The sequence below is a fragment of the Carcharhinus amblyrhynchos genome, chromosome 20 (assembly GCF_965287045.1).
Source record: "Carcharhinus amblyrhynchos chromosome 20, sCarAmb.v2.hapA, whole genome shotgun sequence".
Classification (NCBI taxonomy): domain Eukaryota; kingdom Metazoa; phylum Chordata; class Chondrichthyes; order Carcharhiniformes; family Carcharhinidae; genus Carcharhinus; species Carcharhinus amblyrhynchos.
The window spans coordinates 27,564,974-27,589,243 of NC_137343.1; the positions used below are offsets into that span (position 1 = coordinate 27,564,974).

General features: G+C 39.8%; 2 protein-coding genes across 6 annotated transcripts in view; both read left to right on the plus strand.

The window, feature by feature from the left end:
- bcl7a (BAF chromatin remodeling complex subunit BCL7A) overlaps positions 1 to 6,935 on the plus strand; it is a 42,267-nt gene extending 35,332 nt beyond the window's left edge. For 4 of the 5 annotated variants that reach the window (XR_013889053.1, XM_080208315.1, XM_080208316.1 and 1 more), the window contains 2 exons: positions 1,063 to 1,187; positions 2,032 to 6,935. Coding sequence is in view for 4 of the 5 variants with exons in the window: in XM_080208315.1 (XP_080064441.1) it covers positions 1,063 to 1,187; positions 2,032 to 2,106 (200 nt within the window). In the remaining variant the exon portion in view is untranslated. Of the gene's footprint in view, positions 1 to 395; positions 620 to 1,062; positions 1,188 to 2,031 lie in introns of those variants that run through there. The other variant, XM_080208318.1, reaches the window with a different exon arrangement.
- An 8,457-nt stretch (positions 6,936 to 15,392) lies between these two features.
- The window catches only part of mlxip (MLX interacting protein), an 84,359-nt gene continuing 75,481 nt past the window's right edge, over positions 15,393 to 24,270 (plus strand). The window contains exon 1 of the mRNA XM_080208319.1: positions 15,393 to 15,844. Within this exon, the coding sequence (XP_080064445.1) occupies positions 15,540 to 15,844 (305 nt within the window). The 5' untranslated portion in view covers positions 15,393 to 15,539. The remainder of the gene's footprint in view (positions 15,845 to 24,270) is intronic.

The window sequence follows — 24,270 nt, forward strand, 5'->3', positions numbered from 1 at the left end:
TTTGCATTTATGCTGTCTTTTTGAAAGACTGTTAGATATGGTTTGATTTATCACATTTGATAAGGAGTTCCTGTTGTTATGGATTGGGTACAATTATCTTTGAATATATTCATGAGGAATTGAAAAGATCAACATGTATAGACCAAAAGCACTTGAGTGATTTTTTTTAAATTGAACACTATAGGATTAACTTACTTTATTGAGTGAAGGAGTAGAACATGTATCCATTTCTTGGAATTGTTCAGTATGTACGTTTGGGAATTTTATATTTTTAGACTTGCATATAAAAATTTCTTGGCAGTAATGTTTTTCCATGCTGAAACAGTTTTACCAAAATATTCCACTACAATGTGTAGAGATATTTTCAATTCTTATAAACCGTTTCTCCTTTTTAGGTAATTCATATGCCATTTAGCTGCTGAGGGGCATGTAGGCAACTTTCTGGCTGCTTACCTATATGCCAGTGCTTGAGTGAACCCTTGGGCAATGTGCATTATTTTGCGCCAAATGGCTAAAAATGGATATTTGAGTGAAATCCTGGACGTGACCATGTGACTTCCAAACTCTGGTCAGTGCACTGACCTCACGAGGTCGGGTGTGGCAATAACCTTTGTCTTGTTTGCAGAACGATAAAATTAGAACTGGTTTTAAGTTTTAAAGTTTCTAAAGTGTATTTAGGAAAGATCTTTTAAGCTGCTTTGAAATAAATTTATTAAACTGAAAATCTCCAAATAATTTGCCCAATGATATAACCCAAACTGCATCATGAGGACAGCTTATGCATTTTATTGGTAAACATTTGGTTGAAGGATCAAATTGCATGAAAATTTGGTCAGTTTTCTTCAAGAGGGAGGGATTTGACTGAGCATTATTTTGTTATATTTCTGGCAAACTCAAAAGTCTAGCAGCTTCTCTTTGCTTATTGATTATCTGCTTTTACAGAATCTATCTTAAGATCTTTTAAGGACACCAATCTTTGTAAAGTCCTTGTAATAATGTAACAGGCAAATTTGTATAAAGGTAACCTAATAAATCTTGCATTTAATCTTTCTTTTATTGTAGACACGTCACCACCAGCAGAGCCAAATTCCCAAACTCCTCCAGAATTATCTCCAACTGACTTGGAGAAATCAGACATGCAGCCTTCTGGAGTGAAAGAAAATACAGAGACTACCAAAGATACTCAGGTACAAATTAGAACAGCTGTAGCAGTGCAACAAATGTCAATCATATTTAGCATTTATTATACTACAGAATTTTTTTGAAAAGATAAATTATCACTTGGTAGTACAGAATACTAGGTTTGTCATTCTGGTGTGTCTGTTCTAATAAGTGCAAGACAAAAAGCGTCAAAAGAGTGTCTCGTTTTTCAACAATATTCCAAATATAAGCTAGCTAAGATGTTAAACTGGAAGAAAGTTTCATGACTTTATTTCAGTATAAAGTTTAGGAATCTAAATGGTGATGAGGCAAAGTGCTAATTCATGAAAAGCATTGCTGTGCAGTTGATTGATTCGTGGATACCTTGACTCACTTTGCAGTAAAATAAGACATAAACTGAACTGGTTGTGGTCCAAGGGCAGGTTGTCATATTATGGAAGTATACATGCGCCCAATGAAGCCTGTCCTGGTTAAAATGATTAGACAAAACTTGTCCTGATTATAATTTCATGGTTAAGCTGGAGTTTGTATAAATATGGTTTGACTGTGGTCTTTTATTCTTTGTAGTCAAGGTACACACACAAATGGCATTGGCTGAAATATATGTTCTGTTTGATCTTCACTAAACATATCTTTTTACAATTAAAGCATTGGGTTGATATGAATTTCAATGGTAATATTTTTATAATGTACACAGTGCTTTCCATCAAACTTTCCCTGCAAAACTTAGACAAGGAATTCTGTGTGAACTTTATAAAGTTTGTTTTGTTGTGCAATTTTCTTTTACTAAAAATGTTACTGTGAACATTAATAGTAACATCTAGAGAATATAATGTTAGTTTGACAGTCAACTTGATTTTTTTCCCCCAGGAATCTGAAGATGGGGAGCCACTTCCAAAAAAGATCAGAACAGAGACGTCTCAGCAGAGTGCTGAGGAGAGTTAGGCTGCTCAGGAAACTGTGGGGTCACTTTTCACGCAAAGGTACATCAACAGGCCTCATTTCAGACCGATCTTCTAGAAACTTTCAATAATACTGAACACGGAGGAACCACTGACCACAAACGAATGTTGGGTCATAATCCGAGAAAATTTGGGAAGACTGGACAGATATGACGCTGACTAATTTCTCCTGTGAATACACATTCTAGTGATTTATATATTTAAATTACTTTCACTGTTAATGTTGGGTGGGGTGGGGAAGAAGAAATGGACTCAGGAGGGTTTACGCACTGGTAGTTTATAAAACTTGTCAAGATCACATGTTTTTGCTGCTGTATTTCATTTCTTTTATTTATGTTGTAAAATATTTAATGATGGTACAGGTCAGAATTAGCATTCATGTGAAATCCATTATTCATGCCATTTAATTCCATTTTTGTGCCTCGTTTTTAAAAAAAAACCACTATTACAAAAAGTGCCCTATGTTTGCCTTGAAAGTAGTAAGATTCTGTTGTGATCATGTTTAATCAGTGTAACACAGTCTGAACTATTTGGTCCTTTTCACATTTAAGTTTGTAACTTTAAAACACCCTGCAAGTATCTATAAGAGATCTATTTCCTTGAATGCAGCCACATATATAGGTTCTGTTTATTTACTAAGGGGTGAAAATATAGATTTCTGGATACATCAAACACTTATAGTTGAAAATAAATTTCTACAAATATGGTATTATTTATAGTAGATGTGTAATCGGATTCATCTTGTGGCCTAACCAGCAATCCAGATGTGAAATGAAAATTTCTAGTAAATAGTATAAGCAGAAGGATGCTTAAGGTTTAAAAGTATTTGATAGGCTGTCATAATCCTTTGGAGAATTGTCCTGGTGTGTCATTACATAAGAGTATCCAAATGATCCTGCGCTGCTGTGTAGAGACGGTGAGGTAGTTTGTAGAGGGCCTGCAGCAGATTTTAGTGAGACTTACGTTGGCCTGAGAAAAGAACAGTTTTGGTGGGTGCTGCATGTTGTGGGGAGACTTCTAGAAATTAAAGAAAATGTAAATACTACACTTTAATTCTCATCTTCCAAAAAATTAATAGTTGAACTATTTCTGTGCATCAAGTTTCTGTTTTTATAAGCTAATGCAAGCTAACCTTTCACCCACAATTTTCTTCAGTACTGAAAACTACTGAACAAAGATGAGAATTGTATTTATTTTAATGTCAAATGTTACATTTTCAGAAGTTTAAAAAAAAATTGGACAGCTTCTTAAATCACTCTTGTAGGAAAATACAAGTGAAATCACAAGTTTCTGTGGATTAAACTCCTGAAACCCTTATCCCTGAAAACTGTGGCAGTAAAGATGTAGATGCAAGTATGAACTTGGAATCTCCTTTTGGGATTCTGGCTAATTTTACTTTATAATGGCGCAATGCTTTAAATTCCAACGCTGAAATATTGGTACACTTCCATACCTCTCTTAATAAAACTTGTACCACTTGGTAATTTAAAACATTGATGACTGCATTTCTCTGTAGATGTTTTTTCTTCTTTGGGTTAAGTGCTGTAACAGAGAACTGGTTGAAGGCATTGCTACTTGTATTTATTTGAGACTTAATTGGTTATTTTTTGAGACCCATGATCCAGCACTAATGTATGGAAGAGCACGTCAAAGAAGTACAGAACCACGGTTGTATTCAAGGAAATAAAGTTAGTGTATATCCTTGCACTGCATTACAGTTGTACTCCGCATATGCGATAAGTGCTTATGTACAAAGAATGAAAATACATGATTCTGATAATTGATTTGTTCAATTTATTGCCACACATTGACATGCATGAGTTTTTCCAACTTAAATGTTTCTATATAATTTTGTTTAAAATGAATTAAATACTTGATAACTTTATAATAAAATTAAACTCTGCCAGTATATAGCATTCCTATCACAAATGTTTGAATTTCTATAACTTGGGTTGCTTAAGAATTCTAAGACACGAATCTGAAGACATTTTGGTGGAGAAATTCAACTCGTGGCTATCTGTTTATGTCAAGTTTACACTGCCTACACCTCAATTTTGCACCGTGATCTGCTCTGCCAGACCAGCATCTGCTGACACAGTGGCTCAGACAACATGTCTACGTAAAATGAGCTGTAATTTTCATATCAGAACTCTGTTGACTGAGAGGCCCCAAGTGCAGAATCACAAGCAGGAGTAGGCAATTTACCCCTTGAGCCTACTCCACCATTTAATACAATCATGGCTGATCCCATCTTGGCTCAGCTCCCCTTTCCTGCCCATTCACCATTGCCCTTCAAAAACCTCACTGATTTCAAACCCTTACTAATAAAGTACAAATGGGTAGAGATTGCAAACTGCTTGATCTCTTGTATTAGGCTTTGACTGACCCATCTTTGAAGGCACTGACCAAAAGGCCACTTAAATGCCCAAGAAATATCGATTTTTAGTTTTTGGACTTTGGCAAGAATGCTCCTCATGGACCCATGGTTCACTACTGCCGGTACATTTGAAGATTCATTTTCCCTCTCCACCCTCCCGGTTTTAGCCTATCAGCATGGAAGCTTGGTGTTTCTCATCCTTCCCAAAGAGGAAACCACAGCACGGTATCCATTTGTACCTTGAACTCACGGCAGCTTAAACAAAGTTGGATTTAGCTTGCGTCACGGATCGTCACAGATTGGCCTTGCTGTGCTGACTTTGCTCTCATTTTGGGTGCAAGTTGAATTGCTCAACCATTTGTTCCTCATCAGTTAGCTAACAAGTATGTCTGATGTTTTGAACTACTTTTTTTATTTCTGTTTTGTATACTTTTTTGGGAATGGGGAGTGCAAACTGGTTTTGAATTTATTGCTTGGTTGTCTTTGTGTTGCAGGAACATGTTCAGATGGAATGTCAGCATTTTGTGCACATGAATACTTTTTGTCACGGTAGTGAGACTACTTTGTGCATTACGCTAGGTTGCAGTGACTCAGGAACTTAGAATGTCTGGTTGTTTCATTCAAAAATTCAGATGCTCAAGTTGAAAATAGTGCTGGTAAAAATGTATCCTGTGAGTCTAGAGACCCAAACCATTGTATTAAATTGTCCCAGTGAATTTATAATTTGCATTTTCATGTGCAGCATTTTAGTAAAATGCTTAATGTGCCAATTCTTGGCCACTTTTTTTAATTGCATAACTTTCATATGGTGAAGTACTTTTTATGATAGGGACTTAACTAAAGCTGAGTCTCCTTATTGAACCTGTTCTGCTGTTTGCCTATCAATACATAAGCCTGTGATAAAAATTTGGAAACTCACCAAGTCAAATTGGATCAATTTGCAGTTAGTATAACTGAACCATAACCAAATATCAAATATAAAAAAAATCCAAAATATAAAATACTGAAGTGACAGGAGAACCAGGGTGGTTCTTAGTACTGAAGATGTATACTGTTTGAAAATTCCAGTACAATAATTGACACAGCTAAGTCACATGTTTGTACTTAGTTTAGTGTTCCAAGTTTTTCTTGGACCATGGCAGTGCTATTTTAGGTGTGAGGTCCCTAGGGAAGGTTTCATTTATTTGAAAACCCTGAGGGACATTTTTTCTTGCAGGACTTTTAAAAGCAATTCAAGGTGGATATAAAATTAATATCCGTTTTTCTGTCAAATAACTAGTCCAAGGAATTGTGGTTCGTTTCTGATTTAGTTTGGAACCTTGTTGTTAAACTACTGGGATCGACAGCTTTTAATTGGGTTCCATGATACTACTATTAAACCTTTTTTTTGGTCTTGTACGTGATTAATACACAAACCAAAAATAGTTTGTTTTAATAGTGAGTTTACTGAAAGTGAAGTGTATAATAACCCAAAAGATTGAGTGACTTTTAAGTAGGTATTTTTTAGTTTCCAGACTGCTGCAGTGAAAGTTAAAGTTGTATACCTCGTGTCATGAAGGGGCTCAACAGTATAATTTTTTAAAGCTATGAGCAACACTAATGAGCTTTGTAGGTGTGGTATGAATTTTCTAATAAAATTGGGTGTAGTCTTGCCTTCCATTACTAAGTTTGGCTTTTGCTAATAGCATTTCTGTATGATGTCAGTTGGGTATTGTCTTTCTTTCATTCATTCCATTTGAAACTTGTACAGTTGTATGTTCAAAAAGGCTTCTGGCAAAAGAAAAGTAGATAAAATGGTTTTCATTTCATCATGAAAACAGCAGCACAGCTAAAGCAAGAAAATTTTATAATTATTTAAAAGAAACTTGGGGATCGTGCAAGTTTTCCTCCTCTTAAAGTTGGAATTTCTGTTACGTTTTAGTTGCTCCCTGTATCTCCCTCCATCTGAGTAATTTAAAACTAATCCCATCAATATCAGTTGAACTCTAAGCTGTTATATTGCTGGACTATAATATTACTATGGCCAGAATGAGTGTTTTAACTTTGTCTAAAGTTTTGCTATTCAAATTTTCCTTTCCAATTTTTATGTTGAAAGAAATTGACCTACATTCCAAATCTTTGTAGAAGTGCTGGCGCTTATTCACTAATAAATCAAAGTGGCACCAAATACTCTGTAATTTTAGGACTTGAAATCCATGCTATTGCTAACCACAGAAACCTATATGAATGCTGTCCAGTATCAATATGAATAAATTTGATCAGACTGCCCATCTTATTATGATTTCTAGAGACCGAAGCTATCATGAAAAAACTTAACACTTTCCAACTGAAATGCAATGTGTTGTACAGCAGTATGTTTTCTTTATTTATTCTCAAATATGGTTTGTACCATGTACAATGGCTCTGTTTTCATGAATAAAAAAAATTGTATAACACAGTGTTTTTATTCCTTTAATAGTTATAAATTGTATTTTCTTTCCTATAGATGACAAAAGATTATAAAGAGATGATATGGAACATGACCAAATATTAGTGTACAGGAACACACCATACTCATTTTGACATTAATGGTTATTAGTTGGTCATTCGATCTGCTAACATTTTTCTCCCAGAGCACCCAAAAGTAAATGCTTTTAGTATTGTTGAATTACAAATGTATTTTTTTAAAGTCCTTTCAGAACTGACACTTGGGAAAATGTCTTGCATTTCAAGATCATTTAATAGTATAGTGATGCCGATTAGATGTTTGCGAGTCTAAAAATAAGCTAAAGTGCACATTCAGTACTACTGTATAACCTAAGGATAGATGGCGGGTTGGTGGCCGCTGTAGATGAGTATTGAGAGAGGAACTTGTGCTCAAATCCTCTTTCAATCTTGGATGGATGTCGATTCAATGAACTAATGTGTAGAGCGCGTGCAATAGAACAATGAAACCAGGTTAATTTGTTTTCTTTAAAAGTAGTAATCATTCTTCAAATAGAGATTTTATTTTACATATCATTTATTGCTATTCAAATATTGGTACATTTTTATAGGTTTTTGTCCTCCAACCCCAGTAGTTTATACTTATTGAGCATAATTATGTAAAATTAATTTATGTACTTAAAATATTCATATCGGCCTTGATATGCCATCCTACATCAGTTACATGCATATTTTTGAGAAACTTAAAACCTTCCTTTAATTTTAGCATAGAACACCATAGAATCCCTACAGTGCAGAAGGAGGCCATTCAGCCCATTGAGTCTGCACCAACCGTCCAAAAGAGCGCACTACCTAAGCCAACTTCCCTGCCATCTTCCTGTAATCCCACCATTTGCCATGGCTAATCTACCTAACTGGCACATTTTTGGACTGTGGGAGAAAGCTGGAGCACCAGGAGGAAACCCACACAAACACAGGGACAACATGCAAACTCCATGCAGACAGTTACCCAAGGCCTGAATCAAACCTGGGTCCCTGGCACTGAGGCAGCACTGGTAATCGTTGTGCAAACATAACTACTTATAAACAGGTTACTAAACAGCACAGATTTTGTTGAATCTCCCTTCAATTTCTTTAAAATGTACTAAGCTGTTAAATACTGTTTTTTTTAATACACTGTGGCCTCTGATAACTCAACGCACTCCAGCAATCAAATCTAGAACCTTGATATTTTCTCTCTACCCAATCTGTTGTGCTTTTAATATCAAACTTCTTTCACTTCATTTCATTGCAGTCCTAGGGAATACAAACCTAATTTAGTTTTTCCTTGCAATGTAACTCTTGGACTCCAGGTATCAGTGTGGTGAATTTGCATTCCCACCAAAGACAATTTCTCCTTTCTCAGCTATGCTGTCATTACCCTGGGTGTGGTTCAATCAGGGATTTCTAAAACCCAAATTGATAAATACTAGGGTATTCCAAATCCCAGAAGGGATTTTTTTTCCAGATTGGTTTATGAGAAAAGATTGGAACAATGTTCCAGTCATCTTGTAATTTAACAAAACTTAAGTGTCTAATAAAGCACAAGAAAAACTACTAAGAACATACTACCACACTTTACATTCATGGTTATGTACAATAGGTTTAACTAACTTCAGAAGTAAACCTCCCCAAACAACATCCCATAGGTTTTAACATAAGAACATAAATAGGAGCAGGAGTAGGCCATCTAGCCCTTCGAGCCTGCCCCACCATTCAATAAGATCATGGCTGATCTGAAGTGGCTCAGTTCCACATTCCCGCCCTCTCCCCATAACCCTTAATCCCCTCGCTTATCAAAAACCCATCAACCCGCGTCTTAAAAATATTCAGCGAGGCAGCCTCCACCACTTCAACGGGCAGACAATTCCAGAGATTCACCACCCTTTGAGTGAAGACGTTCCTCCTCAACTCCGTTCTAAACCACCCCCCCTTTATCTTGAGGCTGTGCCCCCTAGTCCTACTGTCCTTTCTGAGCGGGAAGAGTCTCTCCACCTCTATCCTATCCATCCCATTCATCATCTTATATGTCTCAATGAGATCTCCCCTCATTCCTCTAAACTCTAACGAGTACAAGCCATAAGCATAATTCAGCAATAGTTACCACACTTGCACCCCACATCTCTTGTGAGGTTGTTTCTAGTTTAGAATAGAGACAAAAATAGTTATTCAAATGCTACTTCTCCAGGCACTTGCTGATTTGGGAGTGAACACAACTTCCTACAAATCTCATGTTGGGTGTTTCCATGTAATGTTTAAAACCTTGTTCAGCTATGTCTCAATATATAGCTGTAACAACTTCTATCCAGACAGAGTTCTGGTTTGAACTCATTTGGAGCGCTATATTCTGTTGTATACATTGGAGATTCATTATAATATTGGGCTGACTGAGTGACGTGGTGGCACAGTGGTTAGCACTGCTGCCTCGCAGCACCAGGGACCTGGGTTTGATTCCCAGCTTGTCTGTCTCCATACTGTCTGTGTGATGTCTGCACATTCACCCCATGTCTGCATGGGTTTCCTCTGGCTGCTCTCTTTTCCTCCTACAGTCCAAAAGACATGTTGGTTAGGAGCTTTGGCCATGCTAAATTCTCCCTGGAATGTGGCAACTAGAGGACTTTCACAGTAACTTAATTGCAGTGACTTTAAAAAAAATGAGGATTGGTTGCGTAGATTAGTGTCATTTTTCCTTGACTAATGAAATAAGGGATGACCATTTGCGGTATTCCAGATGATTTTGGGATTTTATAGGTTCAAGTTTCTAGGTATTGAGATCACGAAGATGCTGTAGTTAAAATCCTTCGACACCTCTGTTCTCAGAAGGCTAAGGAAATTCGGCATGTCGACCACAACTCTCTCCAACTGTACAGATGCACTATAGACAGCATCTTTTCCGATTGCATCAAAACTTGGTATGGCTCCTGCTTTGACCAAGACTGCAAGAAACTACCAAGGGTTGTGAACATAGCCCAGTCCATCATGCAAACCAGCCTCCCATCCATTGACTTACTGTATACTTCACACTGTCTTGGAAAAGCAGCCAGCATAATCAAGGACCCCATACACCCCGGACCTAGTCTCTTCCACTACCTTCCTTTGGTTCAAAGATACAGAAGTCTGAAAACATACCAACTGATTCAAGAATAGCTCCTTCCCTGCTGCCATCGTACTTTTGAATGGTCTTATCCCACATTAAGTCAATCTGTCTCTTCACCCTATCGGCAACTGCAACACTATTGTGCAGCCTATCCTATCCTGCTCCCTTATGTACTCTATGAACGGTATGTTTGTCCGTAACAGCTTGCAAGAAACAATACTTTTCACTATAGCCCAATACATGTAACATTAATACATCAATCCAAAAGGCTAGATTGAGGGAAGCAGTTTCCTCTGGGAACGGAGTCTAGAAAAGTCTTAACATTAAATCTAGGCTGCAAAAGGTAATGGAACTCATCTCCCTCCCTTGAAATGATCTTGTTTTGAGGCAGTCAGTTAGGAAATTCAAAACTCGGATTGAATTTTTTTGACAAGGGTATTGTGGAATCTAAATGAAGGCAGGCAGGTAGGTAGAGTTAAAGCTTTAGATCATTGACTGACTGGTCTCCTGTTTCTGTAGTTTCGTTTGACACGTGCAAGTAAGACCAATTCTAGGAAATTACAAGCTGATACTTATTGTAACCATTCATAAAGAAATATATAAACTAGGCTTGTACTTGTTAGAGTTTAGAAGAATGAGGGGAGATCTCATTGAGACATATAAGATGATGAATGGGATGGATAGGATAGAGGTGGAGAGACTCTTCCCGCTCAGAAAGGACAGTAGGACTAGAGGGCATAGCCTCAAGATAAAGGGGGGGTGGTTTAGAACGGAGTTGAGGAGGAACTTCTTCACTCAAAGGGTGGTGAATCTCTGGAATTCTCTGCCCGTTGAAGTGGTGGGGGCTGCCTTGCTAAATATATTTAAGACGCGGGTTGATAGGTTTTTGATAGGCAAGGGGATTAAGGGTTATGGGGAGAGGGCGGGAAAGTGGAACTGAGCCACGACAGATCAGCCATGATCTTATGGAATGGCGGGGCAGGCTCGAAGGGCTAGATGGCCTACTCCTGCTCCTATTTCTTATGTTCTTATTTCTTATGATATATTTAAATCTATTTTCAATATTGATGTAATTTAGTGTTTCCTGTGGCGTGCTTATCAGCTAAATTTTTTATTTTTGTAAATTGGACCTTCACCAGTGAGCCTTTGCCCTAATATTGATGTGCTTATTATGTTAATAACCATCTGTTTCAGCAACATATGACATCTTAAGTCAGTCGTTAGATACAAAATTGCCCAACCTAGCTCGTTAATTGTTTGCCATCTTCATATTGGCTGAATTACATTATTTCAATAAGCCAAAGGTATTGAAATATTACATGCTGGACATTTGAAATAAACTGCTGAAAAGATCTGGCAACATCTGTGGCGAGAGAGCTAGTGTTCACGTTTTAACTTCATTTAGTTATAAATGTGCCGCTACCTCACTGAATGACTTGAAGGGTTAATTTGCCTATTCTTGTCCCTAGGTACCAAGCATTATTTCAAAACACCAAATACTTTTATATTGCATAAATGTGTCAACTGGTTGTATTTAAATTGTGTAGTTGATTTAATTAGTTTGTGAGAGCTTTGTGCATTAGGGAAGTTTCTAATATTTCACCAACACTATACCATGTTATCCCACCTGAAGTGGTTGACCTGAACTGGTTGTCTCTTGCTCCTTTGCCTTCCAGTATCTCCCCCAAGTCACCAATCTTCCAGCATGATCGTAGATAAGAGTGATGGTAGTCTGTTTTTTGCTAAGCTCTTTAAAAAAAAATCTGCTACATGAGCTCAAGACAAGTTCAGAAGCAAGGAAGCCTATCTACTTAGAGCTTATTTAAATAGTCTGTCAATGTTAATTCTCCATGATCTGTCAAATTGCCAAATTATTTTTAATTCCCAGTAAAGATATCTATCCCTTTAATCTTGTTGGTGGTGGATTAAGAATGAAAAGTTGATGTATTTAAAACTTTACTGTCTTTGATGATAATGTACATTTTGGCTAGTTTTTTTGCTATCTAGAGAAGGTCAATAGTTTAAGTTTATTTATTAATGTCACAAGAAGGCTTACATTAACACTGTAATGAGGTTGCTGTGAAAATCCCCTAGTTGCCATACTCTGGCGCCTGCTCAAGTATTGAGGAAGAGTTTGCATGGCCAAGGCACCTAACCATCACATCTTTCAGACTGGGAAGGAACCTGAATATGTGGAGGAAACCTACGGAGGGAACATGCAGACTCCACACAGTGACCCAAGCTATGTGAGGCAGCGATGCTAATCACCGTGCCACTCAGAATGACCCATCAGAATTTACATCTGATTCAACATTGGTTCTATTCTCTCTCCACAGATGCTGTTAGACTATGACGCAATGGTGGCACTGTGGTTAGCACTGCTGCCTCACAGCGCCAGGGACCTGGGTTTGATTCCCGCTCACTGGGTGGAGTCTGCCTGTTTCTTACTGTCTGTGTGGCTTTCCTCCGAGTGTCCTCCCAAAGTCCAAAAGATGTGCTGGTTAGCACCAGTGTAGAACTGGCCATGCTAAATTCTCCCTCAGTGTACCCAAACAGGCACTCAGGGATTTTCACTGCAACTTCATTCCGGTGTTAATGTAAATACTACTTATAAATAAATTAATCTTTAAAGATTAAAGTTTATCATGTGAGAAACATAAAAGCTGCTGTGATTTTTTTTTGTTTCAGATTCCAGCATCCGCAGTAATTTGCCTGTGTCGATGTGAAGCCTGTGGGGCTGTTTGCCCTGTGTCGATGTAAAGTCTGTGGGGCTGTTTGCCTGTGTCGATGTAAAGTCTGTGGGGCTGTTTGCCTGTGTCGATGTGAAGTCTGTGGGGCTGTATGCCTGTGTCCATATGAAGCCTGTGAGGCTGTTTGCCTGTCTCGATGTAAAGCCTGTGGGGCTGTTTGCCTGTGTCGATGTAAAGTCTGTGGGGCTGTTTGCCTGTGTCGATATGAAGCCTGTGGGGCTGTTTGCTTGTGTCGATGTGAAGCCTGTGGGGCTGTTTGCTTGTGTCGATGTGAAGCCTGTGGGGCTGTTTGCTTGTGTCGATGTGAAGCCCGTGGGGCTGTTTGCTTGTGTCGATGTGAAGCCTGTGGGGCTGTTTGCTTGTGTCGATGTAAAGTCTGTGAGGCTGTTTGCCTGTGTCGATGTAAAGTCTGTGGGGTTGTTTGCCTGTGTCGATGTGAAGCCTGTGGGGCTGTTTGCCTGTGTCGATGTAAAGTCTGTGGGGCTGTTTGCCTGTGTCGATATGAAGCCTGTGGGGCTGTTTGCCTGTGTTGATGTAAAGTCTGTGGGGCTGTTTGCTTGTGTTGATGTAAAGTCTGTGGGGCTGTTTGCCTGTGTTGATGTAAAGTCTGTGGGGCTGTTTGCTTGTGTTGATGTAAAGTCTGTGGGGCTGTTTGCTTGTGTCGATGTAAAGCCTGTGGGGCTGTTTGCCTGTGTCGATGTAAAGTCTGTGGGGCTGTTTGCCTGTGTCGATATGAAGCCTGTGGGGCTGTTTGCTTGTGTCGATGTGAAGCCTGTGGGGCTGTTTGCTTGTGTCGATGTGAAGCCCGTGGGGCTGTTTGCTTGTGTCGATGTGAAGCCCGTGGGGCTGTTTGCTTGTGTCGATGTGAAGCCTGTGGGGCTGTTTGCTTGTGTCGATGTAAAGTCTGTGAGGCTGTTTGCCTGTGTCGATGTAAAGTCTGTGGGGTTGTTTGCCTGTGTCGATGTGAAGCCTGTGGGGCTGTTTGCCTGTGTCGATGTAAAGTCTGTGGGGCTGTTTGCCTGTGTCGATATGAAGCCTGTGGGGCTGTTTGCCTGTGTTGATGTAAAGCCTGTGGGGCTGTTTGCTTGTGTCGATGTGAAGCCTGTGGGGCTGTTTGCTTGTGTCGATGTGAAGCCCGTGGGGCTGTTTGCTTGTGTCGATGTGAAGCCTGTGGGGCTGTTTGCCTGTCTCGATGTAAAGTCTGTGGGGTTGTTTGCCTGTGTCGATGTGAAGCCTGTGGGGCTGTTTGCCTGTGTTGATGTAAAGTCTGTGGGGCTGTTTGCCTGTGTTGATGTAAAGTCTGTGGGGCTGTTTGCCTGTGTTGATGTAAAGTCTGTGGGGCTGTTTGCCTGTGTCGATGTAAAGTCTGTGGGGCTGTTTGCTTGTGTCGATGTAAAGTCTGTGAGGCTGTTTGCCTGTGTCGATGTAAAGTCTGTGGGGTTGTTTGCCTGTGTCGATGTGAAGCCTGTGGGGCTGTTTGCCTGTGTCGATGTAAAGCCTGTGGGGCTGTTTGCCTGTATTGATAAGTCTGTGGGGCTGTTTGCTTGTGTTGATGTAAAGTCTGTGGGGCTGTTTGCCTGTGTTGATGTAAAGTCTGTGGGGCTGTTTGCCTGTGTTGATGTAAAGTCTGTGGGGCTGTTTGCTTGTGTTGATGTGAAGTCTGTGGGGCTGGTTGCCTGTGTTGATGTAAAGTCTGTGGGGCTGTTTGCTTGTGTTGATGTAAAGTCTGTGGGGCTGTTTGCTTGTGTTGATGTAAAGTCTGTGGGGCTGTTTGCCTGTGTTGATGTAAAGTCTGTGGGGCTGTTTGCCTGTGTTGATGTAAAGTCTGTGGGGCTGTTTGCTTGTGTTGATGTAAAGTCTGTGGGGCTGTTTGCTTGTGTCGATGTAAAGTCTGTGGGGCTGTTTGCCTGTGTCGATGTGAAGCCTGTGGGGCTGTTTGCCTGTGTCGATGTGAAGCCTGTGGGGCTGTTTGCTTGTGTTGATGTGAAGTCTGTGGGGCTGGTTGCCTGTGTTGATGTAAAGTCTGTGGGGCTGTTTGCCTGTGTTGATGTAAAGTCTGTGGGGCTGTTTGCCTGTGTTGATGTAAAGTCTGTGGGGCTGTTTGCTTGTGTTGATGTAAAGTCTGTGGGGCTGTTTGCCTGTGTTGATGTAAAGTCTGTGGGGCTGTTTGCTTGTGTTGATGTAAAGTCTGTGGGGCTGTTTGCTTGTGTCGATGTAAAGCCTGTGGGGCTGTTTGCCTGTATCGATAAGTCTGTGGGGCTGTTTGCTTGTGTCGATGTGAAGCCTGTGGGGCTGTTTGCCTGTGTCGATGTGAAGCCTGTGGGGCTGTTTGCTTGTGTTGATGTAAAGTTTGTGGGGCTGTTTGCCTGTGTCGATGTAAAGTCTGTGGTACATTAGCTGCCCTCCTCCTCGTCGCTGTTGTTGCTGGAGCCGTGAGTGGGTGTTGTCACTGAGCCGACCAATTCGGAGCGGACGCTTGCCAGTTGCCACACGCCTTTAAGAAGCGGCGGCCTCTGATTGGAGCTCCCCCCTCCCCCTCCCCAGGCTCTTCCCCCCCTCTCTCTCTTACCCCCTCCCACACACGGTTAGTCAGACAAGCGGAGTTGCCGGATGAAGGAAGGGAATGAGGCTCTGGAGAAGAGAAAGTGCCCGCCCTCTGCTCCTTTCACTCCACAGCCGCCGCGCCATCCAGTAGATCACCCTCAGCCTTCCCCACCCGGCCTCGGGAGATGGCCAAGGACGTGTTCCTGCTGCGCTCGGCCCGGACGCCGGTCATCATCAAGCAGGAGCCCGACGACGACTCGGACGCCGACGAGCCCAACCTGAAGAAGTCGGACGAGCTGCAGATCATCCACAGCGGGCACTTTATGGTGTCGTCGCCGCACCGCGAGCACCCTCCCAAGAAAGGCTACGATTTCGACACCGTCAACAAGCAGACATGTCAGACCTACTGCTTCGGCAAGTACAGCACGTCCCACCTCTCCATCGACGCATCCCTGACCAAGCTGTTCGAGTGCATGACTCTGGCGTACAGGTGAGAGAGAGGGGAAGGCCGCAAGGTAAAAGTGCCGCCTGTAATCTTAGAGCCTGTCTTTGTTTTCCCACCCAGTGGGGGGAAGGGGCCAACCAGAAACTCGATACCCATCTTTGTTTCTTTTTCCCTTCTCGGCACCCACGGAGATTTGGGCGTCATGAGTTATTTTTAGACGCTTGGGCGAGATCCCGTTCCTTTTCCTAGGCCTCATCGAGCTGAATTTAAGATAAATAAAAACACTATAGCCTGACTCTTCACTGCCCAGTCTCTCTGGAGATTCGGAGTCGAGTTTATTTCCACTTGATGAGCGGGGAGCAGAAATAAATTATTTCTTTAAAAAAAAAATCATACTTTTAATGTGGTTGAACTTGCAACTGAAGCTGCTGTTTTAAAAGTCATCATATGAACTCTGCTCCAGATTAATGTTACAAGCCAGAGGGCCAGCGAAGTTACTGGGCTTGCAGTCGTCGTTTCCCCCTACGTTTGAAACATTTCTCTGAAGTATTAATAATGCACTGGCAGTAATTTGCCATTTAAAATCACTATTTAAGTCTCCTCGGTTTAGAGGATTATAAAAAAAGGCCATCCTTTTCATCGTGCCATCGCGAATGCTTTGAAAGTTATCCAATTTGTCTCCCTTTTCTGCCCTTTTTCCATAGGCCTGCCTATTTTTTTCCTGTTCTCACATTTTATCCAATTTCTTGTTTAAAGTTATACTTGAATCCTCTTCCTCTACTTTTTCAGGCAGTGCGTTCCAAATCATAACCACTTTTTTGGTCCTTTTACAATTGACTTAAAACATCTAGCACATTTTATTTTTGAATCATTTAGTGAATTTATATGCTAGTTTTTAAAAATAAGATACAGTATTTTGGGTCAGGAAGTTATCATTGTTGCTTGGATCGCATTTTTGTTTGTCCTTGAGTTCGGTTTATTTGATTTTTCCCAAAAATGAAGCGATAAATGTTGATAATTATATCAAAACTGTCTTCAGGAGATGATTGAAAATGATATCCCTAACAGCATCCATTGTGAAGATGTTAAGGTTCTTGGAGTCTGAGTCTGTGTCAGTAATTGTGCTTGTATTCTACTTTGAACTTTGTGTTTATTAACAACCTTGGAGCAAAAGGAGTTCACTGACCTTGAGTATGTAAATTGCATGCTTTTGAAATTGACCTTCGCTGCAAAACTCTGTAGAAAACACCCTAACAATGGCCTTAAGAAGTAAAGCTTTGTATAACAGCTTTACATTTTAAGTTTTGAGGGACAAAGAGCAGTTTAAGGAAGGGGAAGTGGAATTCGGTTTGGAGAAATGCGACGTTCAGGATTTGGATCAGGGAAAAACAAATAATAAATTTCCTTGTGGTGAGAGGCTAGGACTGTGGGATGTGGAAATCCAAGTACATCAGTTAGAAACAGTAATCAAAAACTGATAATGGAATGCTGGAAGTTAGATTTCAGTTGTGTCGAGCCTTAATCGCATTCCATCTGGAATACTTTGTTCAATTTTGTCCACCAAACCTCAGAAGTGACATATTGGTTTGATGGGGTGTAGCCCAAATTCATCGAGGCTTAAAGCACCAGATAAGTAGGGTAGATGCTAAGGAACTAATTTCTGTGGTAGGGAAATAAGCCGGAGCACCGTAAGTTAAAACTACACCATTTGGGAATGAAATCAGGAAGCATGTTTTTCACTGGAATCTGGAATTCTGTCATCCATTGGCAGAGTTTGGCATATGTGTTGACCTTTGAAGCCTCGTTGTTCCAAATACAAGGGTTGATTTATATGCCAGATATAAAATGTGAACCATCAGTGTTTGTGTAGTTGATTGCCAGTGTGACACCTTTTGTGGAATGAATTAATTCTGTAAACCACACTGTTTTAAAACTGTCAAGTCTGTTGCCTTTGGCATCTGACACAAGGAGTTCATTTTATTTGTTAATTGGTCTTATTACTTACATGAAACATGAACATACCCCACACTAAGAAGCTGCATTCTTTGAATAGGCCTTTTCCGATCCATGATTTCACTCTATCTTCATCCAGCCAAAACTGTAATCATGAATAAACACAAACTCCTGCAGGGGACTTGATTTTTGGCATGGTTTTCCACTTTAAAATTTCTGTAGGTTTTAGTTTTATTCCATCAGCCATGCAGGCTAGTACTGTCAGGAATCTTGTCTTCTCATGTCCCATTGTTTCACTAGACCTTTTGTTTTGATCCTTTTCACTCCACAGTTTGGTTGCTGGACATATCCAAATTTGTGGACGTTTTATTTGTGTTGCCAATGTGATTTAATGGGTACTTATGCTTTTGCTGTTAATGAATTGCTGGGAACTAGTAATTTTGGTTTCAAGGTAGTTTATTATTTTCTGAGAAATCTTGGCCTTCTGCTGCAATGTGGAAAAGTGAGTTATGCACTTTGGAAGAAGGAATGGAGGTATAAACTATTTTTTCTAAATGGGAAAATGCTTAGGAAATCAGATACACAAAGGGACTTTAAGGTTAATGTGCAGGTTCAGTCTACAGTTGGGAAGGCAAATGCAATGTTAGCATTCATGTCAAAAGGACGAGGATGCAAGAGCAGGGATGGACTTCTGAGGCTGTATAAGGGTCTGGTCAGACCCTATTTGAAGTATTGCGAGCAGTTTTGGGCCCCATATCTAAGGAAGGATGTGCTTGGAAAAGTTAGAGACAAGTTTCACAAAAATAATCCCTGAAAGGAAGAGCTTGTCGTAAGAGGAACAGTGGAGGATTCTGGGTCTGTACTCGTTGAAGTTTAGAAGACCGAGGGAGAATCTTATTGAAACTTTCTGGATACTGTGAGGCCTGTATAGGGTGGATGTGGAGAGAATGTTTCCATTAGTAGGAAAAACTAGAACCAGAGGGTACAACCTCAGGCTAAAGGGATGATCCTTTAAAACAGAGATAAGGAGGAGTTTCTTCAGCCAGAGTGGTGAATCTGTGGAACTCTTGAGTGTCTTTAAGACAGGGATAGATTCTTAATTGATAAGGGGATCAGGGCAGTTATGGGAAAAGGCAGGAGAATGGGGATGAGAAAATATCAGCCGTGATTGAGTCTGCTCCACCATTCAATGGGCTGAGTGGCCTAATTCTGCTCCAATGTCTTATGGTCTAACACTAAATTCTGATTTTGATTTATTATTGTCCCATTTATTTGTATAATTGAAAAGTATTGTTTCTGGCACGCTATACAGACAACGCATACCGTTCATAGAGAAGGAAGCGAGAGAGTGTAGAATGTAGTGTTACAGTCCATAGCTAGGGCGTCGACAGGGATCAACTTATGTGAGGCTGAAATTATTTTCTTGGCGATCCAGTTTCCTGCTCTTGTCATCCCATGAAGATCCTTGTAGCTGTTGGCCACTTATCCCTTTAATATTGCATCACTAACGGTAGTGTTGGATCTGTTATGCTACTTCCAAGGCACCTTCTAAGTGATCCCCAAGATTTGTCCTCCTACCAGCATAAAATATTGCAGTTACATCTATGGGGAAAGAAACAGAGATAATGTTTCAGATTGATGACCTTTCTTTCGAAATCCAAAGATGTGTGGTTTAGGTTGATTGGCCCTGCTCGATTACCCCTACATGTCAGGGAGATTGGCAGGATGAATACTTGGGGTAATGGGGCTAAGGCTGGTTGGGATTGTTGTCGGTGCAGGCTCAATGGGCCAAGTGGCCCCTTTCTGCACAGTAGGGATTTTATGATTCTGAAATTGGCCTGTTTAAAGGTCTTCGATTTGAAAGATTAAGTCTGTTTCTCAATCCTTGATGCTGCCAGACTTGCTGGTTTCCAACATTTTTGTCTACGTTTGCCCTTCTATTATTTCTAAATTTAAAAAAAAATCTATCTAGCCAAGGACTAAGACTATGGCCTTGGAACTGGACTTGGATGAATGTAAATATTTCACCTGCAATTTCTCAAATCATTTTAGATTTTATTTGAATCAGATGTTACTGTTTAAATTTGCAGCTTTGTGCTGTTAAATTTATAACAGCTGTGATGTCATTAGTTTGTTGTGATGCAGTTTGCAGTGACAGGTTGAGCTTATCTTAAAACGTGTAGGAGTAAAACTGGAGTCAATCGTGTTGTTCAGTAGTTAAAAAAATGTGCAAATTGGGCTAAATGATGAGCCCAAGCTTGGTAGTATCGGATTAAAAGCCTGAAGAAATTTTAGGAGGGGTGAAATGAGGAAGGTGAGGAATTCCATTGTTCTTTGAAATACCAGCCACAGTAATATCAGTAAGATGGTTGAGAAAGGTTACATGAGAGAGATTAGTTGCAGGTTGTCCCAACATAATGTGTTGGCTATGGAATATTATAAAGACACACAAAAAGGTTATTTCCCCTCTTTAAGGAAGTAAAAGTTACCAGTGTTTTGAAGTCCTGAACAAACTTGGATTTTTTTGTTTGGGCCTAATTTCAACTTCGTTTATCATTCAACTTCAGCTAATGTCAGCTGAAGTTCTGCAGAGCACAGATATTTTTTGTTCGCCAGAGAGTGTGATGGTGCATACTGACTAAATTGCATTGTTGCATGGCTGTTCAGGCAGATATTGTAACTTGCTTCACTGATGAATCTTTTTGTGCCTTCATATTTACAGTGCATGGCTATCTACTACTTTGTTTCTTTTCTTAGAATATCTAAGAACAGTTCCTGGAAGGATCAGAAAAAAACACAGGACTATGAGTAGGCTGATCTAACTTGTGATTTTGTTCCATCTTTCAGTAAGATCATGGCTGATCTTTCACCTGTCCACACTAATCCCAGATCCCTTGATTTCCTTGGGATCCAAAAATCTATTGGTCATGGTCTTGAATCTACTCACAATGAACATTCACACTGTTTGGGATAGAGAATTCCAAGGATTAACAATCTCCTGAGTGAAGAAATTTCTTAACTTGATTCCTTTATCCTGAGACTGTAAACCTGGTTCTAGACTCACTCTTAGTATCTACTCTCTCAGGGCCCATCAGAATTTTATACGTTTAAATGCAATCGCCTCTCATTCTTCCAAACAGCTTGGAGCCAGTTTAGTCTGTTTTAGTAGGGCAATCTCCTCACCCCAGGAATCATTCCTCCTGCACAACCCTCAAAGCCAAGTGGATTCTTTCCTAAGTAAGGAGACTAAAACTGTACACAATACTCCATTTTGTACCAATACTGAATGGAATATGTTTAATATTCCTGTAATAAAAATAGGGGAGCTGAACATCTCAACATGTTAAGAGGTTCATGCTAGACAGATGAGAAATTTCACTCGTTTTTATGCATGGAAGGGTTTTATGACTTTTGTCAGACAGTTCACTAAAAACAAATCATTACAATGTTGGGATAAAACATTGACAGCAAATGACTATGGTGGCTTAGGTCAACACACTTGTGGATAGAATAAATTGTGCATTTTAATAGCTACATCAGGTAGGTGGTTTAATATTCAATGCACAATGAATGGTAGGAGTCTAGAAAGTGCAAAGGGCCTTGGGATGCATGCCCATAGATCCCTGAAAGCAGCAGGATGATTAGAAAAGGTGGATAAGAAGGCATATGGGATACTTGCCTTTATTAGCTGAAGTATAGAATATAAAAGTTGAGAGATTATGATGGAGCTGTATAAAATGCTCATTAGGCCACAGCTTAGGTATCATATGCAGTTCTGGTCACCACACCATAGAAAGGAAGTGATTGCACTGGAGAGAGTGCAGAGGAGATTCTCCAGGATGTCACCTGGGCTGGAGTGTTTCAGCTATGAAGAAAGGCTGATTAAGCTAGTGTTGTTTCTCTTAGAGACGAGACGGCTGAGGAAGGACGTAATCAAGATGTACAAAGTTATGAGAGACACAGACGGAACTTGCAGTAGCCAGGGACCATAGGTTTAAGTTAAGGGTATTTGAGGACAAACTTTTCACCCAGAGGGTGGTGCGAATCTGGAACTCACTACCCGAAAGGGTGGTAGAGGTGGGAACCCTCTTAACATTTAAGAAGCAATTAGGTGAACACTTGAAACACTGTAGTATTCAAGGCTAACGACCAAGTCTAGAATTGGGATTAGAATAAATAGATGCTTGATAGCTGGTGAGGACACAATGGGCTGAAGGGTTTCTTTTGTGCTGTAAAACTCTACGACCACAACTGGACTGGAGTAAATTTGATAACGTTTGGACTAAGGTGAAATGTTTAATGCAAAATTAATAAAGTTTATTTGTGGTTAATATGTATTTCTCATTTAGAAAATAAAATCAGACCTTCCTGTTTTCTGGTTCTGTTTTTGAGTTCAGCTTGGAGCCTATGTGGATTGTAAAGTTTAAACTTGGCATTACTTTATCAGTGCTTCATGATTCTTTATCTTGTTATTATGGTTGGTGCTATTCAAAATAATGGGACCATGGCTTTCACTTGGTGTCTCGTTAAACAAAGACAACCTTGGGAAATACTTTGGATGACATTGATACTGACTTCTGGAAAATGACTGACTGCAACTGCTACTCTCCTCTTTCTCACCCAGTAACCCACCCTTGCTGCCTTTCTGGTTGGTTACCCAAAGTAGTAACCTTGTTGACTGGGGCATTATCTTTAACTGCACTGCCATTGATATCCATAAGTCATTATAATAACTTGCATGTATAACTATGCCCTTTTGAATTATTGCATGACGGAGGTTTATAATGTGATTGGGTTGATGTACCCATGTAAATCATGCAATTGAAAAGAAAGCTATGAACGTTTAGTAAAAATAACATGCACAGTTAGGGTTCCTTGCCAGCAAATATTAATTCTAATCGGTTGGTTTGCATTATGTGTTAAATAAGATAGAAATCAGTTATGAAACTGTGTACGCAAATGATAAATTTCAAGTATGTAGGGCAGGGAGAATTGTTCAACATATGAAAAATGCAGTACTAATTTTTCCTGGTCTCCCTCAACCAATGTAAAAACAGATTATTGGTCATTGCTACTGTTGTGGCCATTTTCTGTGCACATATTGGTTGCTGTATTTCTAATATTACAACAGAAGTTGTAATGATTCAAAAGTACTTACGTGGCTGAAAAGTACTTTGAGACATCAGATGGTTGTGAAAAGTGTATAGAAATGCTACACTTTTTAGATTAAAAGGTCAATTTTGTGCCTGCGTATGTCCACTCCTTATTCCAAGGTTTTATTTCAGCCTCCTTGTTTCAGCTCTTTTTGAACAGGAATGTCTGTTTTCTTTTGCCTGTGTTGCTTTTGGATTAAGTTGTTTGTGAAAAGTGATCCTGCTTCAATGTTAGGAAATGGAAATAACCTTCAAAATCAGAATGCTGACTGCTCTTGACCTAGGACCATGATTGTTTCCATTTGTCAGTTTAGTTGGTGCATTTTTGTCAACTGTATTTCCTCAGTTAGCAAGTGGTAATTTTGGATAGTGCTTTTATACCAAGCTTGTTTGACTCAAAGTTTCAAAACTTTTGTAAATACGGTGCTTTCTGATTCCATTATAAAGTAAATGGAAACAGAACATGTTGCTACATAAACTAATGGAAATAGCTTTAAAAAAAAAGTTTAGACAACCAGCTTCATTGCAGTGTTCATGTAAGTCTACTTATACAATAACATGATGAGAGCAAAAATTGAGAACTGAAGTAATGGATAAAAGCTGAGATTAAGAAAATTGGGAGAGCCAACTGAATTGGCGTACTGAAGCTCTGCTGGTATGTCATTCTTTCCTCCACACAGGGTGTGTTCTTGATCTCAGCTCTGTTGATTAGATGTTGGTCACAGTCCCCATGGTGTTTTAAAGAAAATTAAAGGGCAAGTCACTCGACGCCATTCTTACACATCTTCTACTGACCACCCCCTGTTTGGCCTTGGGATTGGCTGAATGGAGGAGGAGAGTTACAAGCCTCGTTGTTTGTTAAGAAATTAACATGAGACGAGACTTAAATGACAAAAAAACCTATATTATAAAGAAGAAAACATTTAAACAAAGTATTTGGGGGAAATGGGGACCTAAGGCAAACTTGGGTAACTGTGTTGAAGGTTGATGCTTTTGGCTTCAATTTGCTTAGCGTCTTAGACCGTGTATACCTAATATTTGCTGATGTCCTTTTTTAATCCCATTCTTGTAGGCTCCTTGTCAGTGTATCAACAATTGCTACGTTGTATAGCAGTTGCATTGCCAAGAGATCTTATTGACCTCTTTGATCACATTTTGTTGTTTTAAGTTTCCTTTGTGGCTTTTGTTTTGATGCAGTTTCTTTTTAAAGGGGTTGCCTTTTATTTTGCTCCTTAGTTTATTTGGTTAACTCAAAAGAGTATATATGGGCGCAGTTGTGAATGGTTGTGGAAGTAACCAAGAGTCTGCCACTCTGCTGAGCTGATTTAAGAATAAACCTGCTGGAGGTGAAAGTCTAGCTTCTAT